Below are 22,809 nucleotides of genomic sequence, written 5' to 3' on the forward strand. Positions count from 1 at the left end.
GATAATTCGAATATTAACAAAAGATCCTAAGGATCAATGATCAATGCCCTGCAATTTCCTATCCTATGAGTTTCTCTTGCAACAGAAAACTAACCTCCCAACTTTCTACTTAAACAAGAACTTCATCAGGCCACCAGTATGTTTTACTAACCAAAAATATGTTAGTAGTACTACATCATACTAAAATCATGACAATGGTTTGGTGAGATATTTCCATATTAGTGTGTAACATGCATAAATTTAATTTTTTTAATATCACTTTTAGTCCCTCAATTATAGGTAAATTCTGATTTAGTCTTTGTGATATTCATCAAAGAACTTGACTTTCAATAACTTGAATGTGCATGTTTGATCCTTTTGCTTGTGAATGATTAAAAATTTCCTAAATAATTGACTGTACGACTATTTAATTACACATGTGCTATGTTAAAATTTTATTGTGATTCATATTTGAAGGTAATATACTTTAAAAAAATAGTCTAAATATAGGGACCAAACACATATATTTTGTCAAGCCATATATTACTAGGACCAAAATAAGAATTTACTCATAAATGAGGGATACAAAGTATTGTTATTCCTTTAATTTTTGAGAACTTTATGTTACAAGTTATATATTCGATAATTAATGCCACAAAGGGGCAATTTTGGAAATATTTAACTTATACTGAAATTTGTTATCGTACCAAAACCTATTTTAATGGCTGAGTTTTTTTGTATTCATAGCTGAATGGTTAAAGCGCACAACTCATAATTGGCGAATTCGTAAGTTCAATACGTTTTTGTTTAATCAAATGATTGATTTATATTTGGGTCGTTTGATAGAAGGTAGTAGAGAAAATAATACTAGTAATTGCTTTGGTATTATTTAATCCCTTGTTTGGTAGTATTTTCAACCTAGTAACTAGTAAGTACTACTTAACATAGTAAACCATGACATTAACAATACCAATACTATTCCTATTCTAATACACTCTATTCCCAAAACTATCAATACACCATATTCAGTACTATTATTATATTTATACACCCGACCAAACAACCCGTTAGTGCATACCTTATTTTTCAATTTTCTAATTTCATATTTTAGGGCAATTACAGGCCTGTTGTTATCTTTTGAAGGGAAACATTAAAGTTGTTTCCACACCTATAAATTAAAGTTCGAACTGATGTGTCGTCCACCAAACTTGTTTATTTTTTTTTAAATCTAAACTTATCTGTTTTTTATCTATAATTTTCTTTACGTGATCTGATAGTATTTTTTTTATTTTTTTTGCATACATAGGAAGTGAATACTGTACTAGCTACGTGCTACATCTTGCACCTTTCAATATACCACACACTAACAGAAACAAGAATGGGGTAGTTAGGTAGGTACCTAACTCCAGCTATTATTACACATGCACTTCATCAAACCCCCAACTTCCCAAAGTCCAACTGGTTCAATTGATGTGGACTAGTGTAGCTATGTATTGAACAAGATTTACAAAAACTAACATCTAGGATCAATCTAAAACCACTGCCAAAAAAAAAAAGTGTTCTTGATTCTTGAATACATTACAATTGTTTGTCTAGGTGAAAGAAGCAAACATGGAGGAAAAAGCAGGAAAAGAAGTGAAGCAGCTACTAGGGACGACAGTGGAGAACAAACAAGTAATATTCAAAGGGTACATTGAAGGAATTCCAAAAGAAACTGATATGGAGTTGAAAATTGGAAAAACAATGAATCTTGAAAAAGTACCAAAAGGATCAAATGGGTCATTGGTGAAGAACTTGTATTTATCTTGTGACCCTTATATGCGTGGCCGAATGCGCGATTTTACTGGTTCTTACCTCCCTCCTTTCACTCCTGGAGAGGTAAGTCTAAGGATTTAACTTATATACACTGATATTGTCGATTTTTTTTTCAGTTTTACTTGTTATAGCAGATGTTGTTTGCCTTATTTCCGTTTTATTGGTTTCATTTTTTACGGGCGGTTAACTATAGTTATTTTTTTAGGTAACATGATTGTCAAGCCACATTATTACCTACTGTATCATTAGCTTGTTTTGGCTTCCAAAATCTACTTATTTTCAAAAAAGTAATTTTGGAGAGTAAAAGTTGGTGTTTGACTAATCCAATATTAGAACAGCAATTTGTGCTTGGCCAAGGTCGCAAAAGTGCTTTTGATGATTTTTTTTTTTTTTTTTTAAGCTTCTGAAAACAAGTTTTGCTGCAATTCAAAATCACTTATTCTTTTCTAAAAACTTGACTAAGCACCTCAACTCTCTAAAACAAGCACTTTTGGCTTTTCAAAAGCTTGGCCAAACAGGCTATATATGTCTTGTTGCTTGCTTTGTAGCAATATGCCTTGGTCCCAAACAAGTTTAGCTCGGCTATATGAATGAGTAATCCTAACTGTCCATGTCGCTCCATCTTAGCCCGTTTCAGTCCAATAGTATAGAAAATATAGTTTTTTTTTTTAGCACTAGTAGTCCTCTACATTTTTTCCAGTGGGATTTGTTATTTGCTCTAATTGGAATGACTTTGTTATTTTATTATAATTTGTTTTATCAATTAGACCGATCTCCCTTTTTGTAAGATCATTCTTTCTCTTAACACAACTTATCATCGATCCCAAATTAGTTGAGGTCGGCTACTTCGATTCTTTATATTCAGAAAATTCATAATAATTTGATTATATTTAAGCAGCCCTCGTTTATCCGGATTTTTAGAATGGCTATGCTTGTCTAATTTTTGGAATTTCACCATTTTCTGCAAAACTTCCCCTGCCCTTAAGTTGTGTTATTTTTGGTTTCAATGGTGATGCTGTTGAGCCTATTTGAGTCTTTTTTTTCTTTTCTTGAACACTGTCAATCTGCCATTGTCATCATAATCTCTTTGGAAGGAAAGGTGAAAACTAAAACGATTTTTCTTTTCAGCAAAACTGGATGCTTAGTGTAGTTATGCCCAGTTGCCTACATGAAGTGTCCGAAGTTCAATTACGTTTATCTAGTGGATACATTTGAAGGTGGCAATTTGAGTCTTTATTTTCTTGAGCACTGCCGTTGTCATCATAGTTCTGTTGTTTCCGGAGACGTAAACTACATAGTGGATTTATTTGCCTATGGATGTCTGAAGTTCAATACAATAGTCTTAACGGATACATTCGATGGTGGCAAACTACATTTTACACTACGATAAAGCTGCTCCTTTTTGAGGCAATATAGGTTGTCAGTGCATAAAAAACAAAATCTGTTGATTCCGGGTGGCCAATTCTTACATACACCAGGCAACAAGCACCACAAAAACCAGTTCTAGCAGCTGCATTTATAGTTAAACTTTGGTGTAGTACAAATGTCACATGCTAGTACTTGCCACTTTTCTATTTTGTCTTAACCATAAGTTTAGTGTAATGAAGTTTATTCCTATGCACGTTTTGTAAAAGGTAATTGAAGGATTTGGCGTCTCCAAAGTTTTAGACTCGGATAATCCAGACTTCAAGCCAGGTGATATAATCTCAGGTTTCACTGGCTGGGAAGAATACAGCTTAATATACAAAACCGAGCAGCTGAGGAAAATTCAGGCGGATGATATGCCTCTGTCGTATCATGTCGGTCTTCTCGGTAAGGTTAATCTTGACCTTAAGTTCTTTTTATGAGCACCATACATCCATACTTATAGTCTTTATTTCTCTTCTTCTGAGCTTTTCTCAGTCTTGTTTTTGCCTCTCTAGTATCATATTCCCTTATCACCAAACTAGTATTTTTGAGTTGAATAGGATGAACTTAAGAAATTATAAATGCTTTGTCCAATTTCTTGTCTGAGCTATATCTGAAACTGAAAAATATGCAGTTACTAATAAAGAAAAAGTAAAGTAATACTTCCTCTTGTAAGAGATTTTTGTTTGATGACCAAGAAATATCTCTAGGGCCAACCACAACCTTTGAAACTCAGGGATAACGGGGCCCGTCCCTCTATCCTTCTCCACTGAAATACCAGGCTTAGAGCCCGTTTGGCTTAGCTTATAAGTTGCTGAAAACAGCTTATAAGCTATTTTCAGCTTTTTTGAGTGTTTATAAGCTGTTTTCAGCTTTTTTGAGTGTTTAGCTGGCCAACTTATAAGCCATTTTGTGCTTAAAATAAGCCAAAAAAAATAATTGTGCCCGTTTGGCTTAGCTTAAAAAAAGCAGCTTGTAAGCTGAAAAAGCCAAAAAAAAAAAGTTGGGCTACCCCAGCTTTTTTTTTTCCAGCTTATAAGCTGCTTTTTTTAGGCCCATCCAAACAGACTCTTAGTTTGAATGACGTTGGGCTCAAACCTGTAACCTAAGTCGCAAGTCCCTCAACTTTTACCACTTGAACTAAGCCTGGCGGCAAAAGAATGGGATCATATAGGAGCGCGGGATTGCTTTTTCCTCGTATTGTTAGACATGACTTTTTCTAGTTATATTATGATGTCCAATGAATGTGGACTTTGTTCAGGCATGCCAGGTTTTACAGCTTATGCCGGATTTTACGAGGTTTGCGCACCTAAAAGAGGGGATTATGTTTTCGTCTCTGCTGCCTCGGGAGCAGTTGGCCAGCTCGTTGGCCAACTCGCGAAGTTACACGGATGCTATGTTGTAGGAAGTGCTGGGACAAAACAAAAAGTAAGTCTCTTTTCCGCAGATTGTAACATCTTTTAGAAACTTTATTTGTTGTTTCATGTTATTACAACAGCAACATACCCGGTGGGGTTCCAAAAGTGGGGTCTGGGAAGGGTGAGATGTACACATACTTTACCTCTACCAATTAGAAACTGTATTTGTTGTTTCATGTTATTGACTGCAAATTCAACCACATATTATTAGGTTGACATATTAAAGGATAGGCTTGGATTTGATGGAGCGTTTAACTACAAGGAAGAAACAGACCTTGATAAAGCTCTCAAAAGGTAAGGAAATGTCTAAACAAACTTCAATAACAGTTGGAAAGACGGAAAGTAGAATAACTTAGAGCTAAAAGGTGGATCTAGAGTCGGTTATGTGGGTTCAAATGATGTCACTGTTTTCTTGCTCGAATTATACATGTGACCAAAAAAAGTCAAAATTTATACATACAATAAGATCACACTCATTCTGCTCCAAGCAGAGAGACAAATTCAGAATCTAGAGTCAGTGAGTTCAGAATGAGTGTGAGATGAATAGTACATTTTCCTAATAACGGTCGAATCTAACTCTTACTTTTACTTTGTCTGATAGGCATTTTCCCGAGGGCATCGACATTTACTTTGACAACGTCGGTGGATCCATGCTAGATGCAGCATTGCTCAACATGAGGATCCATGGCCGGATCGCCATATGTGGAATGGTATCTCAGCAAAGCCTTTCTAATCCACAAGGGATACACAACTTGTTTATGCTCATCACGAAGCGAGTTAAGATGCAGGGCTTTCTCCAGAGCGATTATCTACATTTATTCCCGCAATTTCTTGAAGACGTTACTAGTTTGTACAAGCAGGGAAAGATTACGTATTTAGAAGACATGAACGAAGGCCTCGAGAGCGGTCCGTCTGCTTTTGTTGGACTGTTTTCTGGACAAAACATTGGTAAACAGGTCATCCGTGTCGCCCACCATTGATCTTAATGGATCCCTCGGATTTTTTCTAGAGACAGAGATCTTACTGCTACCTCCGAGCTAGACGATCTAGTCTTCTAGTCTTTATTTGACATCTCAAAAAGGGACCATTTTTGCATTAGCAACAAGACCTATGCTGACTGAGTTGTAAACTGATAAGACAATATTGTACTTGCAAGTTTTCCCGCAAAAAGCACCCGCACCAACTCTTAGAAAGAACACTGATTTTTCTCTTTAGTTAGGTAGTTTAATATATTAAACAAAATATTTAATAAGAATTAATTCACGCATTATATCTTCGTATTACTAATTGATCACTACATTGCTAATTCATGCATAACTTGTCATGAACCAAATGACTTCTTAGGATATATAAGTTTAATGCAAACTAGCCACTCAACTGCAGTAGGCTTTCCTGCAAACAATAGCCAGCTTGACCAAGCTTCTGGCAAGCCAAAAATATTTATTTTTAAAAAATTATGCTATTTTGTAGAGTTAAGATGTTTGACCAATCTATTTTTTTATATAAAAAAAGATGCTTTTCAGTAGTAACAAAGGATTTTTTAGAAGCTGAAAAAGTAATTTTTTCCCGGAAGCACTTTTGAAGCTTGATCAAGTACGAATTACAAATATTGTTCAAAATAAGCAGATCTTGAAAGTTTGATCAAACAAGCTAAAAATTTAGGTAAATTACGTTTTCTCCGTAAAAGTTACCTGCATCCGGTATTTACTTCAACCCATATTACTTCAACCCATATCAACTTACAACGATTTAATGATAACATATACTTTTAAGTAACTATGGTTAAGCTAGAGAAGTTCATTACAAATATATACTATTAATGTACAAATATAAACCATACATTTATTGATTGGCATACTACATTAACAAACCCTTAAACTTGGTCTCAGCTGGCAAGTATGTCCTCCAGTTTTGAGTGTGCACAAGTAGGCACCTCAACATGTATAAAGTTGAACACGTAAACACAAATACTGACGTGACACACAAATTTTGGAGGTGCCTAGATGATCATTTTGTAAGTTGGAATGTTCAACCGACAAAGCAGAAACTAGTTGAGGTGTCTACTTGTGCACGCCCAAAGTTGGAGGGTATACTTGCCAGCTGAGACGAAGTTTGAGGGTCTATCATGTAAATACTTATCCGGACTAGGCATTTAAGTTAAATCAATTCAAGTTACCATACTGAAAAAAATAAAAAAATATTACCACAGTTAAGTGATATAATGAAGTAGAAATATACATTAACTAATACACTCTGCCCTATTTAAGCTCTTGCTTTAGCTAAAAAGGGAAATTATCCCATAATAATTGCCATCCAAAACTAAAGTTGGCAATTATTCCACCAGCACCCTTACCATTAAAGTAGTTCCTTTTAGTATTGCACAATTCTTTTTTTTTTAAAAAAATCTATTAATAAATAGAGACAAATCAGTAAGTTACACCTTATATTAATTTTTTGTCAGGGCCCGTTTGGCCATGAGAATTTTTCACTTTTTTTTGAAAAATTATTTCACTTTATTTGGAAATCAAATGTTTGGCCATGAAAATTCCAAATATAAATTAAAATTGTTTTTAAAATTTGAAAAACACCTAAAATCTTATTTTCACTTTCAATACATTCAAACAACCAAATATTTTTTACAAAAATTATAACCAAACGCACTCCATCTCCAACTCCAACTTCAAAATTCCAAATAAGTTGAGGTGCCTATTTATGCGGACCAAAATTGGAGGGCATACTTGCCAGCTTAGGTCAAATTTGAGAGTCTGTTTATGTATTATGCCACAAAAAAAAAGTTTCTTCTTTTTCCTTTGTTAACGTCATTTCCATAACTTTTATCCAATCACAAAACATTTAAATTCTTCCAAATCAAGAATATTAGTAGGAAACTAAAATAGTATTGAGCAAATATTTATATTCCCTTCTCCCCCGTTTAATTATTTTTATTTTTTAATCTATAAACCCATTTCTTCCCTAAATTCCCTCCAAAATTCCCTAGCTTTTCGCCTTTCAATCTTCTTCAGGTTTTCTTCTTTCTATGTAAATGCTTATTATTATTATTATTATTATTATTATTATTATTACAGAATAAATGAAAAAAAAGTACCATCTTTTATCATATATACTGTGTGATCACTCTCTAATTGATTTGGTTTTTTAATTTCTGTCCCTTTAAATTGCACAAATGCGTTACATTAATGGCTTCAATTTTGTTATTTTTGGAATAGATTGGATTAAAGGACACAGTCTCAACGACGTCGTATTCCAGCAAAGGTGTGTTTGTTACAAGGAAAATATTTTTATGACGTCATTTTTCAGTTAGGAAAATTGACAAAAATGGTCCTTTATCTTCTGTAGTAGGTTCAATATAGTCTCTTAAGAATCACTTGAGCAGTTTTGGTCTTTTAAGTTTTGTCAAAAGTGAGCACTTTTGGTCTCCGTCTAATATTTACTGAACTCTGATAGTTAAATTTAATTGGAATTGTGAAAGTAGAAATTTATATTTAATGGGAACTCACATTTGGAAGTACATATTTTGTAGTTTATGTTATATATTTAGTCTAATTTTTGTGTCTCATGTAGTTTTATATGTTGCGATTTCTGATTAGTTTATGTTATTTTTAGTCTATTGTTTGTGTCCGGTGTAGTTTCTCATGTTATGATTTCCGAAATTTGATAAAATTTGTTTCTGGTTAATTTTTTTTTTCCACAGTTTTGATTAAATTTAACAATCAGAGTTTGGTAAATATTTGACGGAGATCGAAAGGGCTCTCTTTTGGCAAACTTAAAGGACCAAAACTGCTCAAGTGATACTTAAGGGACTATTTTGAACCTACTGCAGAAGATAAAGGACCATTTTTGTCATTTTCTCGAATTTTTTCACTTACAGGCAAAAGCTTATTCTCCTGTTTTTAGGAGCTTCATATGTTACTTAGTAGGTGTTTGCACATAAAAAATGTGATATTTGGAAAAAAGTAGTATTTGGAAATTGAAGTTGTGTTTGAACATTCATTTAACATGAAAAAAAGTTGAAATTTTGTGAGTGAAAGAATTTTCACCTTTTCAAACTTGAAATTCATCTTCAGAAAATCAGTCCAATATCTACTTTTTTTTCTCATTATGTCCTGTTTTTCTTGTAAAACATTTTTGCTCATATCAAACTCACATGGTGTAGCTATCTTTTTTTTCTGTGTGAGATCAAGTGGTTCTTGGACAGAGCTTTTGCCATTTTTCTGACTTGGATTTCTGAATTTAGGTGGGAGATTTGTTTAATAATTGATGACAGCTCCAAGGGGACCTAGACCAGGGAATGTACCACCCAATCACAATCCTAATGCACTTGCTGATGGAATGCAACATTTGCAAATTAATAGACCGAATCACCCACCTACGAATCCCACTGGCGGTCCTAGGCCTAGCGCAACGCCTTTTGGGCAGCCGCAGGCGCCCTCTTTTGCCCGTGACCTCCCTGCGAATCGTCCAGGACCTCCTCCACCTGGAGCATTCCAAAGGGGTCCTCCACAAACTACATTGCCTCCAAATATAGTTTCTAGACCAATCGGTCCTGAGAGTCCTGCCATTCGACCGCCACCTGGTGCTTTGCCTTCTGCACTAGGTCCTCGTGCCCGCCCACCAGGACCTTTTGCTGCTTCAACAGGTGCTCTTCTGCCGCCTTCAGGTGTTTCTAGTTCAGCTAGTAATGGGCCACCTGGACTTGGTCCGGGGACAATGCAGGGTGGACTGCGTTTTCCTCCTCCAAGCAATACAATGAGGCCACCAGCTGGAGCTCCTCCTTCTCAGCCTCCAGGGATACGTCCACCCTTTGGCAGTCCACCAGCAAGCACAACGTCAGTTACTGCACAACTGCCACCTCCATTTCCTGGATCAACTCATAATATGTCACCTCCTTCAAGTTCATCCCCATTTGCCTCACCAGCCCAAGCCATGCCACCTCCTATGGGTGCTCCTTATGGAATGCAGACGCAGCCCCGACAGGTAAATTATGTTTTTTGTACTTCTCCAGCTTTTGGCATGCTTTGTGTACTATATTTCCAATTCAATATGAGGTACATATGCTGAATTTGCTGGGTTTATAGGTTGCTCCGCCTTCTGCTGTCCCTGGTTCAATGCAACCACCTATGATGTTTGGGATGACATCTCCACATCCAAATCAAGCAGAGGCTGCAATAACTCCTTCTATGGGTCACGCTGGATCTGTATTAACTGGCCAATCAAGAGTTGATTCCAGTCAAATTCCGCGTCCAATTCCAAATTCTGCAGTAATCTTGCATGAAACTCGTCAAGGCAATAAAGCCAACCCCCCTCCGGTAAATTATATCTTCATTGAGCTGTGCTTTTCTGTAAATAATATTCCTAAGGCATTATAAATTTTTTTGTATAAATTTACTACTTATAAGAAAAAAGAAGAAAGTTTCATATTAATTGAATTTTCCTTTCCTTGCTCTTTTTCTGTTATCCTTCTACTTTCCCTATCTCCGTTGAAGCCTGCCACCAGTGACTACATTGTTTGGGACACTGGAAATTGCAGCCCACGGTACATGAGGTGTACCATTAATCAGGTGCTGATCTTCTTCACTTTTGCTATCTGTACATTACTATTCCATCTAATCAATTTTGTATATTTATACCTTTCCCTCGTCCACCAGAAAGTGCAAGCTTATTGACCAAAAATTTGTGACCATGAGAACTGATTGTAGATGATTGTGTCCTTGTTATTTGTTCAACAGATTCCATGCACCGTTGACCTTTTGACGACCTCCGCAATGCAGTTGGCTTTGTTGGTCCAACCCTTAGCTCTTCCTCATCCGTCTGAACAACCGATTCAAGTAATTCACCCTTTCACCTTGTAAACATTATAAATGTACTGTGTCAGACAGAGCCATAGTTCTTGCCAGATATTTCATATTTAACTTGTTTCCTGTTGTTAGGCTTCTGTCCATTTAGATGTATGTTAGAAATTATAACTAAAAGAATAGATTTCTGTCTTTTGATGTCCAAGAAGAGCTTTAATCTGTTATTGAACATAACATTCGTCATTCTCGTCCTTGTATTCTTGTTTATCATTTGTAAATCTCTCAGTTCTTTTGTCAAAATCTAAGGGAGAATTGATATAGAAATAGCTGATGCTATGACTGCATAATTTATAACATAGTATGCTTTAAAAAGTAGGGGTCAATGAAGTGAGTGAAAACCTTGGAGACTAGGGTTTGAATCCCAACATAGACAAAATACACTAGGTGATTTCTTCACGACTGTCTAAGCCTTGGTAGGCAAAGTTATCCGATACCTATACTGGTGAGAGGTAACAGGTACATGGTGGTATAGTGGAGAAATGAATACTTGTATTGGTGCCTTTACCTTCTTCTCACACGAACTGTTGCATTGTTTGATAGGTTGTTGATTTTGGGGAAAGTGGTCCTGTTCGTTGCTCTCGCTGCAAAGGTTACATAAATCCTTTCATGAAGTTCATTGATCAGGGAAGACGTTTCATTTGTAACTTGTGTGGTACGAATGAATTCTTTTCACCAAAATTATATGATACCTGGAGTTTGGAGCCTGCTTCTTGATGACCTCTAGGGTATCATAATTGAATTCCTATGGGCATGAAAACACAGACTCGGACAAGGGTACGAGTCTGACATGTGGGCATGACAAAGTATAGGATGTATAGGATATGAAACGGCAAACATTTAAGCATAGAATTTTCATATCCTAAGTCTGCTCGAATTAGTCCTTTTTTAATAATTTCTAAAGAATGTTCTTACTTATCAACTGAGCCATGTGAAGCATTACTCCTTGCATTTCACGCGAGTCAAAAGAGAGAAAAGTACCCTAATAGATGGTACTTTCTGGACACACTTGAGGCATGTTGATGAGTCCCACTGCCAGTAGTCATACAATTGATAAAAAGTTTGGGCACTGGGTTTGTGTTAGAAAATTGATTCTAGTATTAAGCATATAATTGGCAATCTGTTTCTCTGGAAAATATTTGGTGGTAATATATTGGCAGCAGAAGTTTATAAATCCAATGACCGGTTTGATGCTTGAGAATTATTTGGTGGTTGGATTGGTGCAAAATATATTGCGCGATTGTCTCTGTATTAGTGCCTCCTGATTTGGGTATCTAATGAGTTTCTCTTGCTTCCACTCAATTAACTGTGCAAGACACATCTTTTTGCTTCCAAAATTATTTTTCCTTTCAGATAAGTATAACTCCAATATAACAGGAAACAATTGAATTTCATGATCAAAGACTGGGAATTTTACTTTTCATAGTGCAATAAATCCCAGACCCCACATTGTGGGAATTTACTGGGTATGTTGTTGTTATAGTGCAATAAATCCTAAAAGTAAAAGAAACACGCTGATAAATAGCTGCAACTGATAAAATTAAGGCAGAACCTGAAGTTGAAAACTCTTACCAAATTCCCAAATACTGAAGTTTGAATGAAGTTCTGAAGTTTTAGGTTTTAATTCAATATGCTTGACATCTTTTTGCAGGATATACTGATGAAACTCCTCGGGATTATCACTGCAACTTAGGTCCAGATGGCAGGCGTAGAGATGCTGATGAAAGACCAGAACTATGCCGAGGAACTGTTGAATTTGTAGCTACTAAGGAATATATGGTTGGTGACTTTTTGGTGGAGTTTAGTCTTTAATACTGAATAAGTTTATTGAAGTAGTCATTTAAAATTTACATTCCAAGCTTTGCATACCTTGATTAGGTGGAATGGTTGGATGAGTTTATTTAAGTAGAATCAGTTTTTAATTGAACTCCAAGCACAGGGTTATCGTAAACTTAAGAGAACAAAGAATTTCTGACTGCTATCTAGATTTGTTTGATATTTAGGGAAGCTTGCTCATCACCTAGTACTTATATCCATTGCAAATATTTGCTAACGTATATATTTTCAGCAGTAGTTCATTAGTATGTACTTACTGTTCTATTGCCAATTAACAGAGATGTTTATTGACGGATAATTCATGCTTTTCGCTCAAGACTGCTCTTTGTTTATAGTTGTTTCAATCAGCTAGCAATTCAAATTTATGCACTTCTTGTTCTTGATGCAGTAATTTCCTCGCTATATATGATGGTAATGTTTTTGATTTTAAGTGATAACTTGGAATTTTGTTTCCAGTTGCGTGATCCAATGCCTGCTGTATATTTCTTCCTTATTGATGTCTCCATGAATGCCATACAAACTGGTGCAACAGCAGCTGCTTGCAGTGCAATAAGCCAAGTTATTTCTGATCTACCGGTAAGTCTGTTGATTTATTACTGGTAATTTAATATATTAATAATTGGCAATGTCTTTACATTTAAGACAGATTAGAATATGGCCTTTTGTCTTTTCGAGTGGAAATTCTGACGAAACAACTTCTTTCATACTAAATTTGTTGAAGTGACTCGAAGTTCAGTTTTATGTAAGCATGTTCAAGCAGCTAATTTTGCCTTTTTACCCTTTGAGATGGTGACAGCGGTTATTGAGCTTATTGATTTGAGGAAATTCCAGTTTGTCTTGAGTCCTTTATAGTGCAGTGTCGTGAGGACATTGCCTTGTTAAAGAATGGGTTAATTGGATTATATGGAAATTAGTGTTCGTGATACTCTACTATTTGATCTATCATGCATTATTATGGTTTGTTTATTTTTTAATGCACATCATTTATGGAGAGAGTATATGAGCTGTCTCTAACATTGACAACTTGATATTGCAGGAAGGTCCTCGGACATTTGTTGGAATTGCTACATTTGACTCGACTATCCATTTTTACAATCTAAAACGCGCACTACAGCAGGTTTTACACATTGGGAATTCATTTACCCTGCTAGATATCGCTACTGTTCCTATTAAACAAAACGTACTTTGGTAGCAGTGTTTGATACACCTTGAAGTGGGTTTTCTCTTATTGGTATGCATAAACTACTTTACTTCATAAATGAAAAGAAATGATGGTATTTTTTAAATTTAAGACTGATACCATACTACACATTAAGATTGTGGCAAGTGGTTTGATGTACTTTGAAGTATAAGTGCATGCTCATTCGATCCTGAAGCTATTTTTTGATCATGAGTCTGTGTTTGCAGCCATTGATGCTTATTGTCCCCGATGTCCAAGATGTTTACACTCCCCTTCAGAACGATGTTATTGTGCAACTCTCAGAGGTTAGTCCTGCAAAATGTTGACTTTCTGTTTATTTTGAGTCTACTTTTACTGAAAGAAAATGGCTAAAACATATCAGTCGTGCTCAGTGAAAGTGTTCCCTTTTTGCATTTCCAGTGTTGTCAACATCTAGAGCTTCTCCTAGAAAACATCCCAACAATGTTCGAACATAACAGGATTGCTGATTCAGCTTTTGGTGCTGCAGTCAAGGTATGAATACTCTACATGATAAACTTGGGATAATCCGTCGATAATTGCTGTTAACAAACTTAAAGAGACGGGACACAAACCATTCACCAATAAATTTGTTAATGCCATCAGTCACTCTTTTATCACATGGTAAGAGGATACTCCTAGCTTTCCTTTGGCATCCGCAGGCACCCACTCGGCCATATATTACCCTACAATCTTGGAACCTATGTTGCTCGGCCTCTCCAAAAATGTTCCTGCACCAGTGTCGGATCCTCCTAAAATTCACTATTTGAGGATCTAACACGCACTGGACGACATTTTTGAAGAGTTTGGGCAACATAGCTTGGAACCATCTCAAATGGCAATTTTGACAGTGCTATTAAAAGCAATAGCTTTGTCACATAAAATGTCAGAGCAATGTAAAGCCACAAACTTGTTTGGATTAAAAAATTCAAACCTTTAATGATTTATTATCTACTTTCTGTTACTAAGTACTTTGTTCCACTGGTTATCAGAAACTAAGTTCTTTGTTCCATTATCCTTTTGTAATTAGAAAAGTATTCTCCCGATTCTCCTTAAAGTTTGCTATTAACTCTTGGCTTTGAAGATACACGCAACTCTCTAGTGTGTCAAATCTTCTATTTGCAATGCACTTGTCATTAGTAATTTAGACAAAAGAAATAATTTTCATGCATGCACATTGAAATAAAGAAGATTTAAGGCTAGTGACTGATATATAGACATTGAAAGTTTGAGAAATGCATTATTGTGTTACTGCATGCAGGTGAGTAATATAAGTCAAATCAATTTTGGAATAACAAGTCGACTGTTTTTGTTATTTTCTTCTTGTTACTCTAGGCTGCTTTCTTGGCAATGAAGAACACCGGAGGGAAACTTCTTGTATTTCAATCAGGTAAATCACGAAATATAATGAACCTTGTTTCACATGTACATACTCTCCTATCCAATCAATTAGAAGTGAAAAAATCACTTGTCTTTGTTGGACCATTTACACTAAACTTTCTAAGAGGGAATTGACAGTATTGTCGGGTCTCGTGCTACCCACTTCTTTCATAACGCTCTTACTTGAATGGATCGACATTTGATGATGGTTGTTCATCTGGAATTCTTCTATTTCTATTTAGACTTGATGGATAAACCACTCTAAAGTTTACCCATTCGACCTGTAGAACTCCTTAATTAATCAAACTTCTAGATTTCAGGGTTATACTTTCAACTAATAGTTATTCCGTCAATGCTGCTTTCCTTGCTTTGGTTCTCATTTAAAGGTGGAAAAAGAAAAAAAGAAAAAAACACTCATATTGTGGATGCGAACGCCTCCATGTGAGATATTCATCCTTTGTAGTTGCGTTTTGGCTTTTGAAGTCAAGAATATATCTTCGTTTGCACACTTCAATTCAACAGAATACTTTGATCATGTTCTTCTATTTTTACCATGTAATGCTGCTTCCTCGTTCCGTTTGTTGGTTTAGACACCTGCAAGTGAATTCTGAAGAATGATGAGACTTTGTGCTGAGACATTATTGTTTCTGTGTAAATTAGATGATGCATGAACTGATTAAAAATTGTTTAAGTAGCAACCAGGTTGTATTTCTGTAATATAGTTAATAACCTAACGACCAATTGCCTAGATCATAGTCTCTGTATTTTCTTGTATAATATCGTGAATTCACTATAATTGCTGTTTTACAGTCTTGCCTTCTATCGGTGTGGGAGCCCTTTCTGCTAGAGAGGCTGAAGGAAGAAGCAGTGTATCAGCTGCTGAAAAGGTAAAATTGTTACATTTTCTACTTTTGACCTTTCTAACTTTGAGGCAATACGACATTGATGTATGATAGTTGAAAAGTTGCATGATTCCTTTCGTCGACAGCACAGTGGAAGTATTCCTTCTATAAAATTAAATAGTGGTTCTGTCTTGTCACAGAAGTTAGCCGACTCTCAATCAAATTGAACCAGAATTTATTAAGAAAACTGTTGTATATAAATTAAATTTCAGGAGGCTCACAAATTGCTCCAACCGGCAGACAAAACCTTGAAGACAATGGCTATCGATTTTGCTGAGTATCAAGTGAGCTTTCACTTTCTGCCTCTGGAACACTTTTTAATTACACATAGCTAGAACTTCTGGATGCCGTTAGATCTTTTTAAATTCATTTGCCTACCCCTGTTGATTGATTAGATCTCAACTCCCTCAGGTCTGTGTTGATGTGTTTCTTACAACACAATCATATGTAGACATTGCTTCCATTTCTGTCATTCCTAAAACTACTGGAGGGCAGGTATGTTTGGAGTTGATACAGTTCTAGGTTGTATTTCTCCAGAATGTTCTTAGCGCCATAAATAGTCGACTTATGTATGTTCTCATTGCAGTTTCATTTCATGCTCCTTCAATAACTTTTGTATTTCAAGCCTTGGACCTTAAATTTTTCTCTTATTTCAGGTGTACTACTATTTCCCTTTCTCTGCTATTTCTGATACTGCCAAGCTTTACAATGATCTTCGATGGAACATTACTAGGCCTCAAGGGCTTGAGGCAGTAATGCGTGTAAGATGCAGTCAGGTATTCTTCCTTGTTTTCTGGATTCTTCTGTGCTCCTCTCTAAATGATTAGATGCAACATAATGCATTGATGACTACAGAAGTGCAAAATTCATGCTGGATTTGTTTCTTTTGTAGGGTCTTCAAGTTCACGAGTACTCTGGAAATTATTGTAAACGAGTTCCATCAGATGTTGACCTACCAGCGGTTTGTTTATCTACCTCCTTTCTCCTGGATAGACTTTTATGCCCTTTTCTGAGAAAAAGCGGAGGACGAGCAGAATAACTAGCATAGTTGGACAATGATAAATAAAGTAGACACGTGAAAAAAAAGATTAAATTAGACATATCAATATCATATTTAAAATATCCCTGGCAGATCTTTTGAGTTTGTCTGAGACTTCCATAAGCTATTTGACTTTATCTAATTTCTGGGCACAAACATGAGCTCCTTTTGTACTGATTTCTGGTATTCTACTTTTCCTTCCCTGCCTGAGCTACTCAGTTTGGTTCCATCTGAGTTGACTCTCTGCGAGCCTTTGATTTTTCCTTCTTTTTTTGCGGGGAGAGGATTTGGATGTTAGGCGAAAAGAGGCTGATAAATCTATTTTCTGGAGATATATCTAAGTGCAGCCTTTAACACTCCTTTGTCTGTCATTCCATACTGAAAACTGTTTGCAAATATTAGGAAATAATCCTCATAGTGCTTACAACTTTTAAATTCAAGTCAACATCAATGCATCGTTATATTCTTGAGCACTAGAGGGCGCAGAATGGGTAAATGTGTGGCAAGGATTAGCTATAATAGATTATAAATGGGCATGTACACAGAATTTTTGAACGAGAAGTAATTTTCAAATTCATGTGCGTGCTTCTCTCTCATTACGTTTTTACTATCTGTTCTATAGGCTTGTAACACTGTCCCGTTTTTCTCTCATCTTCTCTAAACTTTGTGGGCTTGTCTGTTATTAGGTCCTAATTGATAAAGGACGGACCTCATCCGTGTTATACATATTAATAACTTAATCAATTATTTAATGAATTGACTACTCATCAATTTCAAATCAGTTAGGGCTGGCTTATAAATCTCGATACTCATTTCACTCTATTCATCAGGTCATAATTTCAATGATATGATTTTTTTTTTCTTAAAAGTAGGAATACTGGAAAACCTTCTTCTTTGTTTCTGCACCTTATTTTTTGTAGTATAGTTGTATCCAGTTTTGCCTTTTCTTTGGCTGTGCATATGGGATACCTATGTTCCTTCCGCTCAATTGCTATTACATGCTTGTGTGACTTAGATTTCTGAATTTAATGTCCTCATATCTAACAGAGCTTTCTACCATGCAGATTGACTGTGACAAAACAATAATGGTGACGTTGAAGCTTGACGACAAATTGCAGGATGGTTCAGAATGTTCTTTTCAGGTTCAAATTGGTGGTCTTGGTCTGTCTTGAATAATGTGTGTTAAGTGTCTCAGAATGGTTGAGAGCTGTAGAGTCTTTTTATGGTTTTGGCCAAACCTCACCTCTTGAGCTAGCTTTCTGGTTGAGTCAGGTCCAGGGTTCATTTGCGGTTCAGTTGCTTAACATGGTTTCAGAGTTAGACTTATCATTGTTGTATTACCCCGTGTTGGACCCTCATATTATGTTATTCAGGCACCCAAGGGTGTGGCCTAGTGGTCAATGAAGTGGTTTGAGAACCCTGAGGTCTCAGGTTCAATTCCCAGTTGAGGCAAAAACACTAGGTGATTTCTTTCCATCAGCCTTGGTGGATAGAGTAACCTGGTGCTTGTGCTGGTGGAAGGTTGCAGGTGCCCCGTAGAATTAGTCGAGGTCCGCGCAAGCTGGCTCCGACACCACTGTTATAAAAAAAAAAAAAAGGCTCTTTTCTCTTCATATGGTCTTGGGCAATCCTCATATTGTGACCTAGCTTTTGGTGCTAAGTATGATCCAAGTTTCATTTTTCTTTACAATGGGTGTTTGGTCTATCTTATATTGCATTGTTCCTGTTCTATTCCCCAACCTAACCTTTCTGCCCCTTTTCCCAAGCTGCAGCTTGATGGCTATTTACAACAGATCTTTTCCATGTCTCCAGTGTGCTCTCCTTTACACCACCATCTATGGCCAAAGAAGAATCAGGGTTTCAACTTTCTCTTTGCCTTGCACCACTATGCTTAGTGATCTGTTTAAATCAGCTGACTTGGATACTCAATTTGCTTGCATCTTAAAGCAAGGTACTGATACTATATCATAAAGCACATATTTCTCAAGTACAATTTCTTCCTCCCCGTACCTAACTTTTCTGTATTAAAGTTAACCACTCACTATTGCCTAATGTTTAATTGCATAATATTCTTCTTTATTCTCTGCTTCTTTTTTGCTTAATTCTAATCATACAGATGACTTTTATCTCTCATGCAGCGGCCAGTGAAGTTCCAACAGCTCCTCTCCCACAAATCCGAGAGCACGTGACAAACCATTGCATCAACATTCTATACTCTTATCGTAAATTCTGTGCTACTGTCTCATCCTCTGGACAGCTTATTCTTCCTGAGGCGCTTAAACTTCTTCCTCTTTGCACACTAGGTATGTATTCCATTGCTTTTAGCCAAGGCTTTCATTTCCTAATGATTTTTGATGGAGTTGATTTATCCATACAGTTAATTATTCATTTTACTCTTTTCTGGAATTTGCTGTTTTTATCTTTTGATATTTTGATTAAAATGTCCATGTTCCAAACAATCCTCCTCATTTAATGCTATTCCAATTGGAGGAGCAATTAGTCCTCTTTATTATTAGTCTATCAAATGCAGTTGTGGCTAATGCTAATGGTAGTGATTGACGATGTAATGATCACTTGTAGTTGGACACAGTGAAGAAAGTAGTCTCAAGAATGGCTGCATAAATGAACGATCACCCTGTTTTTTTCACTAACAGATATATCAGTGATGAAGCCAGGAATTTCACTAAGAGTTTTCAAGGTTTACTACAGAGCATATTGGCCTATATACACAGTATAATTTCTATGTACTTAGCATGTTTTTCCAATGAAGCGTGGTCCAACTGACCACCCACTGATGGATATGTGTGCTTAGCTACAGAGTCATGTCATTCTATTAGTATGCGCATTTAGCTTTTGAATGAGTTTTTATGTTTTGTTGCATCCCGAACCGCCAACTGTGGTTCCCTTTGCTGCTGCAAAGACTTGTTGAAGGAAGTGCATGTTGTGCAAAACATTATGTTAAATAGATCTACTAACACAAGTTTTCCTGATATTATTTCAGCTCTTGTTAAAGGCACGGGATTGCGAACTGATGGACAGATTGATAATAGGTCCTTTTGGATTAATTATGTTTCCTCACTGTCTGTTTCATTGGCTGGCCCTTGGGTGCTCCCTAGATTGATAGCCATTCATAACCTCAATACAAAGGTAGGGATTATTCTTGTATTATGGACTGCATTTCCTTTTCTTCTAGCTTTCTTTCAAGATTTATTTTCTGTTTTCATTTCTTACATTTCACTTTCTGTTTCTGAACTTGCAGGAGAACGAAGAATCTCTTATTCCTCCTCCTATTCCACTTTCCAGTGAACAGATTAGTGACAACGGTATCTATCTTCTCGAGAATGGCGAGGACTGTTTAATTTATGTTGGGAACTCTGCAGATCCTGGTGTTATGCATCAACTGCTAGGCATTTCATCTGTTCAAGAAGTTCCTGCACAGGTGATTTTACGTGGCTTCACTATTTTGATGTAAAATGAAAACTGTGGTAAATACATGTAAACATCCTTAACACCTGTTCTCCTAGGGACGAGAATATGACAAAATGGTCCTTTATCTTTTGTAGTGGGTTCAAAATAGTCCCTTAAGTATCAATTGAGCAGTTTCCTTTTAAGTTTGCCAAAAGTCAGCACTTTTGGTCTCCATCAAATATTTACCAAACTCTGATTATTAGATTTAGCCTAAACATTTAACAATCAGAGTTTTGTAAATACCTGATGGAACATTTAATCAGAGTTTTGTATGTAAATACCTGATGGAATATTTAATCAGAGTTTTGTAAATACATGAGCCTGAGAAGGTGCATTAAATATGTATTTTTTGTTAATGCATTTTGGTCAAACTATATATGTACCATATATGTCTGACATGCTTAGTTGGGCGCGTTATGGAAAATGAAGGATGAAGTCATGCAGCCAAAATATCCCCCAATTTGAGTGTTTGATTTTGTGCAAATCCGTAACATAAAATTTTCCATCTTGAAAGTCAAGACTTGTCTTTTTTGGTTTCTCCTCTATAGGTCCGAGATGGATATCAAATGAGTTACCTCTCGTAAATTATTCTGCTCATAATTCATCGAGCTCCTTATGGACCATTTTGACATATTGTCTCTGTTATTTTTGTAGTTTGTTCTGCAGCAGCACGACAATCCACTCTCTAAGAAGCTCAATGATATCATTAATGATATTAGACGCCAAAGGTGTAACTACCTCCGGTATGCTTCTTTTTCCCTGCCCTTCTTTACACTTCTGTTGTTTTAGCTGCTATGTTTGCTCGGACTCTTCAAAAGTAGTGCATTTTTGGAGGATCCAACAAGGGTGCGGCGTCATTTTGGAGAGTCCGAGCAACATAAGTTTTAGGCGATGGTTTCTCGTTTAATGATTACTTGTAAATCAAAATGGACATTCATTTAATTAGTCTATGTTATCACTTAGCATGTCCGAAATCCAAATGGACATCATTTGATTTAGTCTATGTTATCACTTAGTATGCCAGATTTCTGATGTATTTTTTATTTTGATCTTGGCAGCTTAAAACTATGCAAAAAAGGAGATTCATCAGGTTTGTAATACATCAACCCATCTTTATCCCCTCTCTTCCGGCCCCTCCCAAAAGAAAATGTAAAAAAAAGAAACAAACAAAAAGAACCGCTTCTAAAGGGAGAATGAAAGAAAAACAAGCGAGTATGGTTTTATGCATAGCATAGGTCTGAAAGAAGGGAAATAGGTTGAATTACCATATTATGTGGATGATCTACATAGATTTTACCCTTTTAAGCAAGTGGACTATGGTACTCGAACTCTTCAAAAATGTCGTCCGGTACGCATCGGATCCTCCAAAAGTACTACATTTTTGGAGGATCTGACACGACTGCGACAACATTTTTGGATAGTACGAGCAACATAGGCCTTGGATGCATAATTCCTCATATGAGATCATACAATAACATAAAACAAACTCAGCACATAAAACAAACTCAGCCATCTGTGATACAACGGCACTAATTTAATGCATATCTGATAACTCATTTTTTTATCACCGCGGTACCTAAGTAGGATATGTTTTACCCTTCTAAGGCTGAGGTGATCATTTCCTTTGCTACATTCATATTGATTATTGATTTTGGATGGCGTCTTTTTTTCCCAAGCATCAATTTGACGTAATATTTTTGAACAACTAACATCAAGATGATCAATTCCAAAATCGGCCCTGAAAATCGTCCCTTATCATATTCCTTATATCAGATTGTTGTGGAATGCAGGAAGCTCAAATTATTGTGTTTGATAAATATTGTTGTTGATTATTCATCTTTGGTATTCTCCTAATGTTTTCTTTTATGTTTTGGAAATTCTTTACGCAGGTATGTTGTTTTTCTCCAACATGGTTGAAGACAAGACATCCATTGGACTTCCGTATGTCGAGTTTCTGGTACATATCCATCGGCATATTCAAAGCAAAATGGCTTGAGAAAATTTCCAGTTTTGTTCATAAATTTTGATTATGGAGAAGGGGTTACAGATGTGACTTCAAGTTGAACAAGGTGCAGATAATTGGTTTTACCTGTACCCCCCCTTGAATGGCCCCATTCATGATATTATGTAGGATAGCAGCACAGTTTAGATGTCAGAGAGGGGTCATGGCTTTATTGAGACATTGTAGAGAACATTTGAAAATGAATGAACAAAAAGCATGGTCTCTTGTTTTTCAGTGTCCATTTTGTGCGTACCTCAATTGTTGCATTGGATACCTGTTATCTCACACTAGAAGATATGAGGGACGATTTTGTGTATAAGGATATAAAATTTATTGCCTCTTCAACCGAGGCGATTGTATTAATAGGATAATGCACGTTCATATTACGTTCATATGATGGGATCATAAGGATATTCCGTTCTTTAACCAAAAGTTTCAAGCTCAAGCTCTCTCAAGTTCAAGCTCCGTGAATAGATAACAATGCAATATAAGCAT

General features: G+C 36.1%; 2 protein-coding genes across 4 annotated transcripts; both read left to right on the plus strand.

The window, feature by feature from the left end:
• The first annotated feature begins 1,357 nt into the window (after positions 1-1,357).
• LOC132640063 (2-alkenal reductase (NADP(+)-dependent)-like) lies at positions 1,358-5,878 on the plus strand. Of its 2 annotated transcripts, none has more exons than XM_060356488.1 (5): positions 1,358-1,857; positions 3,429-3,606; positions 4,472-4,629; positions 4,831-4,913; positions 5,221-5,878. In XM_060356488.1, the coding sequence occupies exons 1-5, from the start codon at positions 1,591-1,593 to the stop codon at positions 5,597-5,599; spliced, it is 1,065 nt and encodes a 354-aa protein (XP_060212471.1). In that variant the 5' UTR covers positions 1,358-1,590; the 3' UTR covers positions 5,600-5,878. The 2 variants fall into 2 exon arrangements, with proteins under 2 accessions (XP_060212471.1, XP_060212470.1); XM_060356487.1 differs by having other exon boundaries at positions 1,364-1,857; positions 4,463-4,629.
• A 1,614-nt stretch (positions 5,879-7,492) lies between these two features.
• LOC132640064 (protein transport protein SEC24 C-like) lies at positions 7,493-22,553 on the plus strand. Of its 2 annotated transcripts, none has more exons than XM_060356489.1 (26): positions 7,493-7,642; positions 7,847-7,892; positions 8,875-9,614; positions 9,716-9,946; positions 10,124-10,198; positions 10,367-10,465; positions 11,033-11,144; positions 12,141-12,268; positions 12,782-12,901; positions 13,362-13,442; positions 13,733-13,810; positions 13,926-14,018; positions 14,859-14,913; positions 15,714-15,790; positions 16,018-16,089; positions 16,217-16,300; positions 16,462-16,581; positions 16,698-16,766; positions 17,909-17,986; positions 18,657-18,795; positions 18,983-19,147; positions 19,846-19,991; positions 20,104-20,283; positions 20,967-21,055; positions 21,371-21,402; positions 22,202-22,553. In XM_060356489.1, exons 3-26 carry the CDS (start codon positions 8,898-8,900, stop codon positions 22,306-22,308), a joined length of 3,147 nt encoding a protein of 1,048 aa, XP_060212472.1. In that variant the 5' UTR covers positions 7,493-7,642; positions 7,847-7,892; positions 8,875-8,897; the 3' UTR covers positions 22,309-22,553. The 2 variants fall into 2 exon arrangements, with proteins under 2 accessions (XP_060212472.1, XP_060212473.1); XM_060356490.1 differs by having other exon boundaries at positions 11,033-11,081.
• The last annotated feature ends 256 nt before the right edge of the window (positions 22,554-22,809 follow it).

Source organism: Lycium barbarum, chromosome 5 (genome assembly GCF_019175385.1).
Source record: "Lycium barbarum isolate Lr01 chromosome 5, ASM1917538v2, whole genome shotgun sequence".
Taxonomy (NCBI): Eukaryota; Viridiplantae; Streptophyta; class Magnoliopsida; order Solanales; family Solanaceae; genus Lycium; species Lycium barbarum.